Source organism: Parasteatoda tepidariorum, chromosome 3, assembly GCF_043381705.1.
Source record: "Parasteatoda tepidariorum isolate YZ-2023 chromosome 3, CAS_Ptep_4.0, whole genome shotgun sequence".
NCBI lineage: Eukaryota > Metazoa > Arthropoda > Arachnida > Araneae > Theridiidae > Parasteatoda > Parasteatoda tepidariorum.
The window spans coordinates 60953723-60970584 of record NC_092206.1 but is presented as its reverse complement, the minus strand read 5'-3'; the positions used below and the strand labels follow the sequence as shown (position 1 = coordinate 60970584).

The 16862-nt window shown below is 29.7% G+C and overlaps 1 protein-coding gene across 1 annotated transcript in view; it reads left to right on the top strand.

Moving 5' to 3' along the window:
• The window catches only part of LOC107442186 (guanylate cyclase 32E-like), a 119756-nt gene that overhangs the window by 83282 nt on the left and 19612 nt on the right, over positions 1-16862 (top strand). The window contains exons 5-10 of the mRNA XM_071178709.1: positions 2153-2288; positions 5441-5595; positions 9079-9169; positions 11052-11124; positions 11467-11566; positions 12811-12993. Of these exons, the coding sequence (XP_071034810.1) occupies positions 2153-2288; positions 5441-5595; positions 9079-9169; positions 11052-11124; positions 11467-11566; positions 12811-12993 (738 nt within the window). The remainder of the gene's footprint in view (positions 1-2152; positions 2289-5440; positions 5596-9078; positions 9170-11051; positions 11125-11466; positions 11567-12810; positions 12994-16862) is intronic.

The following is a 16862-nucleotide window of genomic DNA, read 5'->3' as shown; positions in this document are numbered from 1 at the left end:
ATTTGCATTATTATTAACAAAAAGAGACATCGAAGGTAGTGGTTTTAGGGGAAAAAACTGAAAAATTATGGTTACATAAAAGGTTGGGATAAAGGGGAAGGTCGAAGAAAAGTAAACCCTCTTCTCAGGTTCTGGAAATAAATTGATGAAAGGGTAAATATGATTTTAGAAGTCTAAATTGAGTAAAAATTTAAGAAGAGAGACATAAAATAAAAAATGGAAAAAATACTAATAATTATGATTGGGGGATGCTTTAGGAAATATTACGGCTATTGTGAAGGGTAATGGTCTCAAGGGGAGGGGGGATATTTTTTTTACATATTACTATTACCCACAAGAGAATTTTTTTATAAATTTCAAACCTCAATTAATTTCTCCCCTCTATTTTATACCCGTTAAGGCACCTAGAGAGACTTCATTTCAATGCCATAGTCATTATTCCCGTACTCATAATTCTTAGATTTATTACCCTACTGCAACATTGTAGGTATATATTTTGTACGAATTTTTCTCTAGTTTTTAAATATGTCATTGGAAAATTTCGATCTTAAACCATAAAAAAAATTGTTATTTGGAAAAAAAAAAAGATTTTTCCTGGAAAAAAACTTTATTTTCCGGAAAAAGTTTTGCTTTCAAGAAACGTAAATGCACAAAAATAAAAACTCTAGAGAATTTTTTCAGATTAGACCCTTTATTACTTGGACTATAAGTTTTTCGAAAAATTGATATTTAGTACTAGTACGTGAAAATCCAAGCATTAGATCAAAAGTTATTCTAAGGTGTTCACTCTTTTCACATTGTACTTATAGATATGAATTGTGGTTGTAATTATTTTGATTTTGAACGTGATTGATTAGCTGGAAAAAATTTCTACATTTTTACACATTATGAAACAATTTTAAGTTATAATTTTTTAGTAGTTACTCCTATTTTGTGTTATATTCAACATTTAAAGCATTAAAATAAAGAAAATCCTTCAACATCTTGAATTTATTTTTGATCTTTATTGGGAATAAAAAACCGATTTATTTACTTTATTGTAAAACAGGTTTTCTAAACATTAATGAAAACAGCCAGTATTGTATTTCAGTTTTGTTTAGAGAAAACTATATTATTTTTCAATCCTAGGCTGTTTATTTTCCTGATATTTCCTTTATTTACTATTTATCTTCCATTTTGACAAAACTGTTAACATCAAGCAGAAACGTATTTTAAGCTGCAAGCAATTTCTTTCAGCGAAAGTAAGATAACAAAATTTTAAAATCAATGTTTTCATTGCAGTCGTCTCACATACGGTAAAATCGTTTTTATCAAAGTTTAAATCACTGTTGAAATTAGGTATATTAAGTTAGAAGGAACTATTATTATTATGTATCAGAAGTTGTTAGAACGCAAAAAATCTACAAAGTGCGCGGGCTCAGTAATCCTTTTGAAGAAAGTAAAACTTAAAGAAATATCCTTGCTTTTAAGTATACGTGTATATTTAGAAATTGGATAGAAAATTTTTTTACAAAAGATTTCACTTATGATAATGAATTATACTTGTGTAAAATTTGTATTTATTTTTCTAAATATATTTAAAGATGTCTAATAAATTAATACATTTGAATGCGAGGATTGATTAATTATTCTCATTACACTTATTTAATTATATTTAACAAAATAAATATGTTTAATAACAACAAGAAAATGTATATTTTTATATTATTATTATTATTATTATTTTTGATGTTGTTGTTAATATTATTATTATTATTATAGTTATCATCATTATTTTATTATTATCATGCCGTTCTAATTTAAAACTAGCATCTATTACAGTATTTATAAAAATACTGTAATAGTTTTAAAAACACCTTGCTCGGAATAGTGCCTATGATTTTTTTGTATTTCCAGTTAGTTTTAATATGTGATGTATATTTTTCATTTTTAGTTTTATTAATTTATAGTGTAGATGAAATTTCAAAGGTATAAATATCAGTTGCAAGTCTCAGCAATTTTTCTGAACTCTTGCAATTAAGAATTTCTACTAAAAAGCACAATTAAATGTCAGAACATGTTACTTAAACAATTAGAAGAAATTATGGATGAATTATTTATTTATAGAATATAAGTTTCTTTTTTCATGATTAAAAACAATTTGTTTTTTCAGATACCTTCTGAGGGATCTTACTTGTACGATGCTGTATATGTTTATGCTAAAGCATTGAACAGAACTTTAATTAAAGGTGAAAATCCTTTGAATGGAACTAATATGATGAAATACATCTTCAGACAAACATACTTTAGTAAGTAAAATATAAAACTTATTAAATCAAAACTTATAACATTATGGTTTCAGAGCTAGAGCTCTAGCAACACCTCCTAGAAAAGAGTAGGCCTCTGCACGGGTTACCATAAATATCCTTTAGTAGTCCAAACGTAATGACATATTTCGTATTTTCAACCACTGCGCAGCTTAGTACCCCGAACGTAATGACATCTTTCTTATTTTTCATCTACTGCGCAGTTAACTTCGTCACATCGGACTACTAAATTGATCCGTGCTGAGGCCTTCCTTCTTCTAGGAGGTGTTGGCTCTAGACGGGTAACCATTAAAGTGAAAATGGATATCAAAAAATTAATCTTTATTACTTTATGATGAAATGATTTTTAAATAAACTAAGATCATTTGTAGTTATTTAATTTTTTTTAAAAATTAATATAAATTTTAATATGTAAATATTTTATTCCAAATTTTATTGCCAAAATTTCATCGAAATGTTTTTTAAAAATAAATAGCTCTGCATTTATTTCTTTATTTTTCACTTAAAAAATTTGAAATATACACCTTTTTTTACTTAAAAATACCAATTTTGAGAATTTTTCCAATATACATCCTTTTTGGGGCCGGGACAGCCTGGTTGGTAGGGTATTGGGCCCATGTCCAAGAGGTCGGGGGTTTGATCCCCGCCGGAAGAAGACTCCCCGCGTAGTAAATTGTGACCGACGCACATTAAATCTGTCGGGTCCCAAAGTCCGCCATGTTCCCATAACAAATCATACCTCTGGAGGTACTGATATAGGATCTTCCTTGTCTTCTCGATTGGATTCAAGATTACAAGGCTACGGAGTTGAACATTAGTAGCTGTAAACCCAAAATTGTGTCAGCCGTTAAACGACGGTTATAAATTATAAAAATAAAATATTCATCCTTTGACTTCTAACAGAGAAGGAGATATTTATTTTTTATCCTACGTGTGTGCTTTTCTGTTGTTGTGGCTTATTTATCAAGGTCTAGCTGCAAGCTAGACCATGTACAGGAAGTCGTGAATCCTCAAAAAGTTATATACAATAAGAGCTGTAGTTATAAGGTCCTCATGTAAAAGCCCCATGCAGTGGAGGAGATGTTCTGGGGAGGCCTGTGTTGACGTGCACACACGATAAGATTTCTGTCCCTCTGTATATGTAAGGCTCCCTATATGTCCACTCATGAGCCTGCTGATGGCTCTCTGGTCAGTTTTATTACTCCCAAGCTTGAGGGCACTCCCAGGAATTTTCCCAAAATACCAGAAGTGGTACGGAGGAGTCCCTCATATTTTCTGACTTGCAATCTACCCGATCCACCGTGATAAACGTGCAATGTGAGAGTATTTTTTTTGTCGTGTCTATGACATAACCGAATCAAATGTTTTCATGCGTCTTGATTACTGCTTCTGCGATTTGCTTGATATTATCGCCATAAAGGTCTATCAATGACGGCAAGACTCCTATTTCTCTCAGATTAGCACTCATTGCTGGACACTCAAAGATGTGTCATGGTGTCATCTGCGTATCTGGGCAGTTTTCACAATTCCTGTATACTTTCCTGCCCTCTTTGTCGATCTTCATGCCTCTGTGGTGATTGGTTCTCATCCTGGCAATAGTTTTTGTTGTGGATCTATCTGTATTCATATTACAAATCATGTGTTTCGTTGGAATTGGTTTTTCTCTTTGTTTAGATTTAGTAATTGCATTTGCATCTTGGATGGAGACGTTACAGTCATTAATGTTGAGATTTCTGGCATCCTTCGCTAATTTATTTGCATTTTCATTGACTGCAATGTCAACGTGTGCTGGTATCCACTGAAGACTGCAGGTTCTGTTTAAGTCCTGAAGATCATGAAGATTTTAAATGATTTCTTGGGTGATAGAAGAGTCCTCTTTTAAAATTGCTTGGAGGGCAGTTTTCGAGTCGAAGAAGATAACAAGGCCCTTTGCTTGCTCAGGGGTGGGAAGGGCTTTATACATATTTAGGGCCTCCAAAATTGACCGTAGCTCGCAGGTGAAGTTAGAGGCTATAGCGCCTGCTCCACATTTACCTTGTTTAGGGGAATTACTTAAAGTAGTTAAAAACACTCCGGAGCCCCCATTTGTGATAGCTTTATCAGAGGAACCATCTGTATACGCATGTACAAAGTTCTCTTTTGGAAACTGTTCAATTGTCTTGAGTCCTTTTTCTTTAATGATATCATTGTTTTCATTTTCATTACATGGCTCCAAGAGGTCAGTGTGGATATTTGTGTTCAGTGGAAGCCTTTTGCGGAAGATTGGTTCTTGTAAAATGACATATTTGTTGTGCTCAAGGCCTGAACATTGAACTCTAAGTTCAGGCTTTCTAACTCCTTAATTTAAAACTATCATGATAAAAATCATATTTCTAGACTTTAAAACAACATTATTTAATCATTCAGTTAGTTAATCAATATTTAATCATTAATCAAAAAGTTATTAGATTTTAAAAAACAACTACTGGATGATAATAGAAATCTAAGAAAGCTTTTAAATTGGAAACCTTTGAACTCGAGAACAAGAGAAAGACCGAAAAAGAGATAGTCTAACGATACTACCAATTATCTAACCACCTTGAAGGTGAAAAACAAGAAGTTGAAAGCCAAAAATAGGAAAGACTGTAATGATATTGTTCGCCAGGAAAAGGCTCGCACAGAGCTATGTAAGATAAGTAATATGAAAGTAAGCACAGACTAAGTAATATGAAAATTATTAAAATTAATGAAAAAAAAAATTTATGGAGGACAATTAACCTAGCAATCATAAATAATAGTAAATAATTGTTGCACATTTACAATAGTTAAAAAAAATAACTTATTTGTTTTTTTGTTTTGTTTTTTAACTAATTCTTATTACGACGAGCAAACTTAACGTACAACCCTATGTATGTAATTTTGCCCTTCAACATCCCTACATACTCAAATAGGTTCACCATTTGCGTTGTAACTTAAGCTTAAAATTAGTGTCACTTTGTCATTACATATTAACCTTTACAAATTTTCTTCAGTAACAAGATAAATAACAACATTTTGGTATTCCAGAAATTTTCAAAATAGCATTTATTTCTAAAATAAATAAAGTCCTTCTTTAAAAGATATTTATTTCTTTATAATAAAAGAACTTTTTTTAGGTATTATGGGATTTATGGTATATATGGATGAAAACGGTGATGCAGAAGGAAACTATACTCTGATAGCAAGAAAAGAAATCGTCAACAGACACGGAGAATTTGGACTTTATCCAGTTGGAGTTTTTCAACTTCCTGAAAATAAATCTGCCATATCAGTTAGTATAAAGCACTTTTCGTGATCATTTTTAATTGTTTTCCAATAGTTGTATTTATTTATTTATTTATTATACTTATATTTAATACTAACAACTGTCCTCCTCACAAGAAACTTAATTTTCTTTTCTTCTTTTTTTTTGCTTTGATAGATTTGTTACAAATCCTATCTTCTGTCATTTCATTTAATCTGTATTTAATTCTTAATCTGTGTCTGTACTTAATTCTAAAATCATGGAACAACCACTTTACTTTCATTTTTTCCATATATATATATATATATATATATAAGCTTTAAAAGTTAAAGCTTAAACTTTAAAACGCAATAATAAATAATAATAGAGTGTTAGATTAAATTCTAATGCCTTACAACTATTGCATCTGTCTTACATCACTAATTTTAATTTTAAAAATATGCGTTCTTAGATGATTTGATTAATCCCATGATTGCCTCTTGTTCGTCATTTCTTTTTTTAGAGTCGATAATTTTCAAAAAAGAAAAGATCATTTTGTTAATAAAATATGTAATTCTTAGCCACCTTTGTCGAACAGCTTGGTTACCTTTAAAAATTATCTTGTACAACATATAAACTTTAATGGTAATCAAGCCGAATGCACGGCGCAACAACTGTATTTAAATATTCTAATTCTTCAATCCCTCCTCCAATCCTAATTAGTTCTTAGTTCTAAGTTAATTAGTTCTAAGCAATATATTTACCAATTTTTTTTTCATTATCTAGTTGTTACCCGGGCGGGAGTAATTTGATTTCAGTTTTAGCAATTTTCAAGAGATGTCCACGAAGTTCTCTATGCATTGAATTTTAATGATAATTTAGAAATCTGTACGGCAGTAATTAAATTACACAAACCACCTTAAGTATGAGTTTGCGACAATTCAGCATAGCTGGCAGTAGAAGCATTAAAATTATTTTCATCTCAGTCATTAGATAAAGTAGAAAACTCATTGCGATGCTCCAAAACCTGCTGTATTACATTCTCGCGTGCCGACTGGCTTGTGCAAGGGTCAGGGAGCTGGCCTTGCATCAGAAAGGTTCTGGGTTCGTATCCCGCCGGTCAAGGCATGGATGTCCTTTCATTCTCTGTACTATCTGTCCTTACTGTGGGAGCAACGTTGGCCCACCTAATATGGTGCCCCTGAAAGAGCGGCCGACAAATCTGCTCTTCAGATGCCTGTATTGACGAAAGGTCATTCTCCAGGTGGGCATAGGAAAAAAAAACATTGTTACGTAGCTTTCGAGCCATAGCTTCAGGATCGCTTAATATATATGTTACTGTCAAAGCCCGAAGTCCGGCAATGTCCGAAATTTTCTTGATTTCAGAAACTGGCCGGCCAGATCGCGAAGTGTCCACGCTGTTCCGGCTAAAGTGCGAAATAGTTGAAACTATCAGTGAATATTTTACTTTGGTGGCCTTCTTTAATTATATAAATAATTCTTATAAATCTTCTAATTTAAAAATATAAAAAATAGAAGTTTTTAAATTGTCTATTAAATTATCATTAATAATCATTATTAAATTGTCTATTTAATTGCTTTATTAAAAAATTTATTTGCTAATATTACCCTTTTTGCTTTCTTTTTTAATTTAAAAATATAAATTTTCCAATTTAAAAATATAAAAAATAGACAAGTTTTTAAATTAAAATTTAAGAAATTTGATTTTTTACTTTGTCTCAAATGAAATCAAGAAAATATCGGACATTGGCTGGAACATCGTGGCCACGCGAATTGGCCGACTTCGAGCTTTGGCCGTAACATATATATGCTATAGCTCAAAAACGAAAGGCTTACTTTTTACGATATGCACTATAATATCGTTTACATTTAAAATTTCTGCAGTCATTTTAGAGAGGATCAGAAATAAATCTAAATAATTATTACGTAACTTAAGTTTTTATTTGTATAAAAATACAAAATTATTCCAAATAAATACCTAACGTATAAACTAACTATAGCTCGTTCACCAGGAGTTGGCACTTGGCTCCACCTTCATCACGTGGTATACGACTACACTATTTCGCTATTTTTGGGGGAAGGTTGTGAGCAATCCTGAACAATGTTGCTATTTGGCGATCGTTTGGCAAAAATATTTATTTCGCAAACTTTATGTGCATTTTTTTAACAATAAATATTTCATAAATTTGATGATATTTTGCACCCTTTTTTTATGATATTTCTTTCTTTTGAGTGAATAGTTTGTCCTTTATGAGACATTTCGCTGGGAGAACAGTAGTTTTTAAATTTAAACTATATTTAATTAGCAAGTGTAACAAAAGGTATAATAACAGATGATAAAGCAAAGTAAGTGACTGGAAAAGAATTAACTTTTTGTGTTTAGCGCAAATTAAGGGTTGTCTCAATTTCAACAACGGAGATGTTTCTCTTCTAACTCCCGCGCTGAAATGAACTCTGCGTCCCAGGAGGTGGAGCCAAGTCTCAACTTCTGGTGAACGAACTATATTCAACACTACTAAAATTATTACTTACGATAACCTAACAAAATAAATCTAAATAAATACTTAAAGTATAACAAATTTTTTAGTATTTCTTAAGTCATCACTTAAGACAACCTAAAAAATGAATAATAAGTATAGTGTTGCCAATAGATAGAGAAATTCTCGAGTTTATGATGCCACGTAAGAGAGATATATTTTTTCCAATGCCCACCTGTAGAATAACCTTTCGTCATACAGGCATCTGTTTGTTGGCCACTCTTTCAGAGGCACCATATTAGGTGAGCCGACGTTGCTCCCACAGTAAGGACAGATAGTACAGAGAATGAAAGAACATCCATGCCTTGCCCGGGATTCGAACCAAGAACCTTTCTGATGCAAGGCCAGCTCAATGATCCCCGCAGGACGAGATAAAGATATATAATGATTATAATTTTTTTCAAGCACATATTATATCAATATGTTAATTCTAAATAAATGAATGATTACCTGGATTTGAAAATTAATGCATTGTAACGTAAAGTTGAAGACCTAAAAGAGGCGCTTACGATTTTTTAACAAAGAGACATTTTAAAATTACTTTCTACGTATGACAAGATAGTATAGTGATTTTTTATCTTATTTCTGAATCAATTGTAGTAACTGATATGTAGCAAGAAACCCAATGCTCGAGATGCAATTCGTTTCATCAATCGAATAAATATAGTAATTTGCTCAGTTTGACGAAATACGTCAAGAATAAAGATATTTTCATAAAGTTTCAGTTTTCATTTCTTACCTTAAAAATATTAAACACTAGTTAGAAATATTTCCAATATTCTTGAGAAGTGTGCAAAAGGCGTACTTCTTAATTATGCTTAAGTAAAATATTTTCCAATTCGCAATAAAATATATTCCAACTTGTTGACTCTTCATATTTGCGTAAAAACACATTTTGTAGGTCTATGTGGAATTTTGAAACAGTTCTTATCATTGCATTTTGATTTATTTAAAATTATGTTTCTGGTTTTAGATCCTAAAATTCATTCATGCGATAGACTGGATGAATGGCAAACCTCCTTTAGATGAGCCTATTTGTGGATTTCAAAGGGAAAAATGCGTGAGTATGTACCGAAATTATAAAAACCAAACATACTTAACTATTACTCTTTTTCACATTTCTGACATAGAAATAGCATTGTAACATTGATCTTTTCCTCCATCTTAGGCAGATTCAATTTTTTACTCATAATATTGAAGAAAAAAAAACAGTTTGCATTGTAAGTTATCAGAAGTTTACCTACCGACCTGGTAGGTATGGAGCTGGGCCCATGTCCAAGAGTTCGTGGGATCGAACCCCTTCGGCCGAAGACTCCCCGTGTAGTTGGTGAATGATGCACGTTAATGTTCCCATAACAAATCAAAACCTCTGGGGGTACTGAATTGGAGATCGCTCGCTCTATGATTCAGGTCAAAATTACGATGAGTGACTGGATGCAAGAATGGTTCCGCCTTATAAACAGGTGTGACGTATGATGTGGCAGAAGTCGAATTCGTGGCCATAGATGGCGCCACTGAAAAACAAGAATCGCACTCTCTGCCTTAAATTTGCTCGGTTTCACTAAGCAGGCTTGCCCGCGTGGCAAGTGGCTTTAGAACCAACCAACCAGAAGTTTTAAAAATAAATTTTTAAGTGGTAATTATCTGTCAAACTGATCTATACATATCTAATTTCTAAAGGTAAACAGATATCCGAACTCATATTTTTTTCCTGAAGCATCTCATTTTAGCTTCTAGAATATGCAAATAATTCTATTTAATTTTATTTTTATACAGTACAAAACATCATTGCATTAACTTACAAAGACTGGTGTTTTTTTAATTAATACTTTCACGTATTTTACATATTTCAAATAAAACCTTTTGGGCTTACTACTTTTTCTACAGTTATAAAACATTTTATTTTCGCCTGTTAGAGCTTAATCAAACATTGCCAAAAAAAGTCTGTTGGCATTAAAATAAATCTATCCTTAGTTTTTTTTGTGTGGTAGGTAGACAATAAGTATCGTTAGATCCTTAGTATCTTTGTAGTAGTATCTTAATATCTTTGAAATGTAGATCCTTTGTACCTTTTGGGTAATATGTATATCCTAATGACTTCAATTTTAAATCTATAAATATAACATGTTAAACACCATTTTATTGCAGAATATCCAATTAATAAAAATGACCAAAAAAAAGCAAAATTGCATGGAAAAAATGCTGGTAAAATTACAGTTATGTATAGTGATGACATTTTTAATATAAAAAAAAAATTTAAAAAGCAATTATTACAAAAATCAACTTGTAACAAAAAAAACATAATTTGTGCTTATAAAACCAAAATACACAGTATTTAAACTATTGATTCTGTAATTTTTCAGTTCATATCGTATCAGTTTACCGGAAATTCTGGTTTTCAGAATTATGGTTCTCATTACCACACATTTAGCAAAAAATGCAAAACTGAAAAATAAATTTGTAGTAATAAATTGTTTATAGGTCATACTTTAAGGTATGCTGGTAAAATTACTAAGATTTGCCACATTTACCAAATTTTATCACGCATTACCACAATATATTTGAAGCTTAATTTAACCAAAATCACTACCACAGCGCTTTGGTAATTATTACGGCCTTTACCAAATTTTATTATTTATTATAAAACCTTATTTTATAGTTAATTTTACCAAAATCATTACCTACGAGCTTCGATAAAAGCACCTACAATTTTAGTGTTCCAAAGAGCCAGAAACACGGTAAAAGTTACCATTTTCTGGTAGTTTTGACCATTCTTTTACTTCTCAGAGTGAAAATAAGTTTGAAAACTTTTGAAAAGTTTCATCTTATCAGTGATAGGATATTATAGTGCTACATTTAATATCTGTTTTAAAATCTCATATTTTGACAAGCGACTGCATTTAAATAGTTTTAGCAGTTAATACTAGATTTTTTTTTAATTCTTAGTGTGGAAACTTGCTGCTCTGGTGTCTGGAATCATGGCTGCATTAATTCTTCTGATATTATTATTTGCATACAAGTAAGGATTTTTTATTATTTTTCTTTGCTACAAATCATACATTAAATTAATGTACGATGTTTGTTTTAAATAAAAAAAAACATAACATCCACATAAGCTTCAATGGAATAGTAATTTTAATCAATTCTTGAAGCTTCAAGAAAAAATACATATAATTTATTTTTTTACTTTTTTCTTAAATTTAAAAGCGTTTTTTTTCTTTTGGTGGAGTGGTTAGTAAAACAGAAAAAAGATTTTGATTTTAGAGTAACTTTTTTACTCTTTTACATGCACATAGCATAATATATAGTTCGTATTTGAATCGTAACATTAAATTCTTTACTGTTATAATTATGTTTGCAGAAACTGGCTTTATGAACAAGACTTAGACAATATTTTATGGAAAATTGACTATAAAGATATTCAAATTTATGAATATACTCCAACGAGTAGATTATCAAAAGTAAGTATGAAATCTGCTACCAAACCATTTTTGGTTTTTTTTTCAATTTTTTTCTTTAAAATGATGTTAAAAGTAGGCATATACATTATATCTAAAATAAATAATTTGAGTTGAACTGAATTGACTAATGATTTTTGATATTTGTATACGGAAAAAAAATTCTGATAAAATTATCACATTATATTGTAATTGGATTACTGGTTGGAAAGAAAAACATAATTCTGGTTAATAAAACCTAAATATACGATATTTAAGCCATTCATTTGGCAATTTTTCCGCTCATATGATAACAGTTTACCGGAAATTCTGGTTTTCGAAATTATAGTTCTTATAACCACACATTTAGTATAAAATAAAAAAAATTAAGTAAATTTAACCGAATAATTGGCTCTTATGCTATCCTCTAAGGTATCATGATAAAATTACCAAATTTTACCCAATTTACCAAATTTTATCTTGCATTATAAACCCATATTTTATTGTTAATTGTGAAAATTGTTATAAAATTAAAAACTGAATTAGCATAAAATTTATCTAAATTATTGTTTAAATAGTTTATTGCAGCNAAAAAAATCTGATAAAATTACCACATTGCATTTCTGGTTGGAAAGAAAAACATAATTCTGGTTAATAAAACCTAAATATACGATATTTAAGCCATTCATTTGGTAATTTTTCCATTCATATGGTAACAGTTTACCGGAAATTCTGGTTTTCAAAATTATAGTTCTTATAACCACACATTTAGTATAAAATACAAAAATTAAGTAAATTTAACCGAATAATTGGCTCTTATGCTATCCTCTAAGGTATCATGATAAAATTACCAAATTTTACCCAATTTACCAAATTTTATCTTGCATAATAAAACCACATTTTATTGTTAATTGTGTAAATTGTTATAAAACTGAATTAGAATAAAATTTATCTAAATTATTGTTTAAATAGTTTAATGCAGCTTGAAAAAAAAATGACTGAAATTGAATTAGCAATTTTTTGAAATTTTATATTTTCTTACACATAAACGCAAAACTTTTGCCTTCTACTGACCAGTTCTTAAAATATGTGTGAAGTAAGTTTCCGATGCTCTGAATGTAATATAACAACTTGTGTATGCTTTCTTTAATCCTTAAGTGGTTCTAATTTATTTCATAAAATATTAAATAACTAAAAATTTTGAAACATGTTTTTTAATTATCTATGTTTTGGTTTTCCTAAATTAAATAAAAAATATTGATTTTTAGCAAACTTTACATCCGATCATAAGAACAAGTCAGGTATCTCTAAGTTCCAATACTGATGGTGATTTTAGATATACCAACATCTACACAACAGTTGGAATTTATAAAGGACGTATGTTAGCCGTGAAAAAACTGAAGAAAAAAAGTATTGATATTACACGGAAAATGAAAAAGGAATTGAAAATGGTAACTTATTTTCTTTTAACTTTGACATTCTGTCTTCTATTTATGTACATGGGAATGAAAACACGTACATCTAAGTCTGTCAAAATCCTTTATCAGATTTCAGAAAATATATCTGTTTATTCCACTCGAAAAAATAAAATTACTTGAAGTGTGTAAAGTGTCGTCTGAGAAGTTTAATGCCTCTAAAAAAACATGAAATCTTATTTTATTTGAGTCAAAAAATTCAATACTTTGTATTTGGGTTTCATAAAATAAAATAAGTAAATAAATAAAAATAATAAAAAATAAAACTAAGAATCCACTTTAACTTTTGCGTTTCGATAACGTTCAAATTTCCAATATATTTCGTTTTCTCGCCATCTGAGAATGTCTGTTTATTCTAACATAAAAATTACATAACAATTTACATAACAATAACTTCGTTTCGCTTTATTTGTTCCTTGCTTTGCCGAACAAAATTTTTTTTGTGTCAAAATCGTCTTAAAATCTAATCTTTAGACAAGTTGAAAATGAAATAAAAAATAGAAATTTCCAGATTACCAAATGTTAAATTAACCAATAATGCACACGATCTTACTCCTTTCATTATCGTACCTTTATCACTGAAGCATCTCATTNTTCATTAATGATTCAAGAGGTTTCAATAACTTGCTTTTATCTTTCTCGCTTAAATGTTGACTTGCGATCCTTGCTGTTGTATATTTTTGACTTCTGCATAACTTGATTTACTTTTGTTTTCTGACTGCTTGATGCGTCGATGATTTTCACGATAAAATTGTTAATAATGATTTTGAATTAATATAATTCTAAATTATGCATTTATCAAATCAAATATGGATGTGGTATTTTGAGAAAAATATTATTTGTTCATGACACATTTGAATTAAAAAATTACTAAAACTATTAACTAAACATGTCTCTTCATTTAGATGAGAGATCTTCATCACGAGAATCTGAATTCGTTTATTGGAGCCTGTATCGAACCTCCTAACGTATGTATTGTAACAGAATATTGCTCAAGAGGAAGCTTAAAGGTCAGATTACTTTTTTTATTTGGAGTTGAACAGATTGTTTTAATTTTTTAATAGTTCTGTTACAAGCACTTTGTTTTTATGTTGTTTTTTTTTTAATTTGATTACATAAGACTACTTTAATAATTTATTTTTAATATAATTATCAGGATATCCTTGAAAACGAAGACGTAAAGCTGGACAACTTGTTTAATTCATCCCTTATATCTGATATCGTTAGAGTAAGTAGCTGTCATTAATTGGTTGTTGTGAGCAGTCAATTAGTAAGTAGTTGTAATTAAATTGAATTAAACAATATAGTGTAATATTAAGTATTTATTAGTGCCAATTTTTTGAATTAACACTGTTTTTCCCTAGTCTCCGTCGTGATATGAAATTCTGCTTTTTTGCGAATAATATGTTTTTTTAATACCTGCTGCGAGTTTGAAAACTGTTAATCATAACTGTTAGGTCAAGTTTAGCCTGTCTAAAGCCAGCACTGTCAACGCTTATTTTGAAAATGGCGTAAAATGTCAATATGAGGAAAAGTCACAGTTTTATGAAAATGAAAAGAATTTGTGGGCTAATTTTTTAACATTAAAATACTTACTCCAATGTTGTATTACCTGGGCTCATAAAAATTTGCAAAAACTGAAAAAAGGCAGCAATTTTGATAATTTTTATATAGGTGGAAAAATGTCGTAAAATTGGCGATTTTTAAAAAAGTTTGATAACTTTTAAATATTTAAGTTTATTGTCTGTTCTAAATTCCAGATAATTTTTCAAGGCAAGATTATAGTTTATATATAGATAAGATATATAGTTTAAAATCATCGCATTGCTTCAAGTGTAAGACGTTTTCACTATGGCTTTTTCATTTTCCTAGGTAAGCCTCAAAAAACAGCATTAAATAAAACTTCACAGACATTCATTTCAAACCATGCATAACAATATTCTGGAATTTTCAGAGGAAAATAATTTAACAAATGGAGAAAATATATGGATGAAAATTTTGAGAGGCATTTTCTACTAGTTTTAATATAATTTAATTAAAACCTAATTAAAATATCATTGTTTAACTTTAAAAATTATTCGTTTTAAGGTATCCGACTGAATTGAACCAAATTTTTTTTTTAAAAATAGTCTTATTAAAATTTTATATTTTTTAGTGCGCAGTGATCCTAACATTAGAATTCCAAAGTCAACTTTAAAATTTGTTTAACAAAAATTCTTCAATTTAAGGGAAATTTTGAGCATACTACAGATTTTTGAAGTCGGACCAACAGTTCTATAACAAATTGTAATGCATAAATATCTATATATTTTTTTCCTAGATCAATATTCCTGTGTTTTAAACTAAACTCTTTAAAAACACTCTTCACAGTTAGACCTTACCTTAACATTCTTATTAACTGTTTCCTATTCTTATACTTAGATCTTAACTTTCAATACATAGCTAATTTACACTTAGACCTCAAAACATAGCTGACGATATATAAAATCTACAAAGTTTCAAAGAATTCTATATAAACTTTTTTATGAAATGAGTGTTTAATCAAAAAATCAACATCTGAAAATGCGTTTAAAGTATGTGATTGCCATTCTGCTTCGTTTGTCAGCAAGTAAAAAAGTTTTAAAAAAACTACAACTTCAATTTCAAAAATCGGAGAACAAAAGTTTGAAAGATTTATAAAGTTCATAAATGAAATTTCAAATATAGACAGTAAAAAAATCAAAATTTTCATCGGAATTGCCAATTTTCACCCAGCTGGATAGTTTAAATTTTATTAGGGTCTTTACTTATTTTTTTACTTTTTATTTGCTGTGTTTTTACGAACATTTTTACAATAATGATATTCTAGCCCAGTTGTCGCCTAAAAGCACACCAGTACCTCGTGAGCAACTATTCTTTTTTTGAAGACATGTGTGCTTGCAATTAAATTTAAATTAATAGATCAAAAGCATTTAAAATATAAAAACTATTAACACCCGCTCCTCCTCAACCGGCCGCGGTAACTTTATCATCGTTGACCGGTCCGTGGGGGTAAAAAGGTTGGGGAGCACGGCTCTAGGCAACCAAATTTCATCTTGATAGTTTATATAAGAATTTGAAATATTTACGAATTTATAGAAATTCAAAATGCTGCTCAATATGGATTTTATTACCTTACGGTTATGAATTTCCTTGAATTAGTAAAAGAATACAAAATATTTAATTCTAAATTGACAAAACTATATTTGAAAGAAACGCGCTTAAGAGCAGCAGAATTTTCAAAAGAAAGAATAAATGAAGGCTTCGGTGATCATATTTTTATTCGGATTTCCTTGAAGTTATTTTATCAAAAATTCTTTTTCTTCTTTAATTTTAACGATTTGAAATTACAGAAATTATATTAAAAAAACATATTAATTCACATTCCTACAAAACTTAATTATAAACCTCATACACATTAGTATAATAGAGGAAGAATGTCATACATTTCTTGTTTAGATCATGAAAACTAAATTGAAAAATTTTTTCTTAGGGGATGATTTATCTGCACGATTCTCCTATTCACTCTCATGGGAACTTGAAAACTTCCAACTGCCTGGTAGATGGTAGATGGGNTTAATGGTTAGTCCAACTGGATTTAATTTTTTTTACCCTGACTTCATTAATGATTCAAGAGGTTTCAATAACTTGCTTTTATCTTTCTCGCTTAAATGTTGACTTGCGATCCTTGCTGTTGTATATTTTTGACTTCAGCGTAACTTGATTTACTTTTGTTTTCTGACTGCTTGATGCGTCAATGAATATGGATGTGGTATTTTGAGAAAAATATTATCCGTTCATGAAACACTTGAACTAAAAAGTTACTA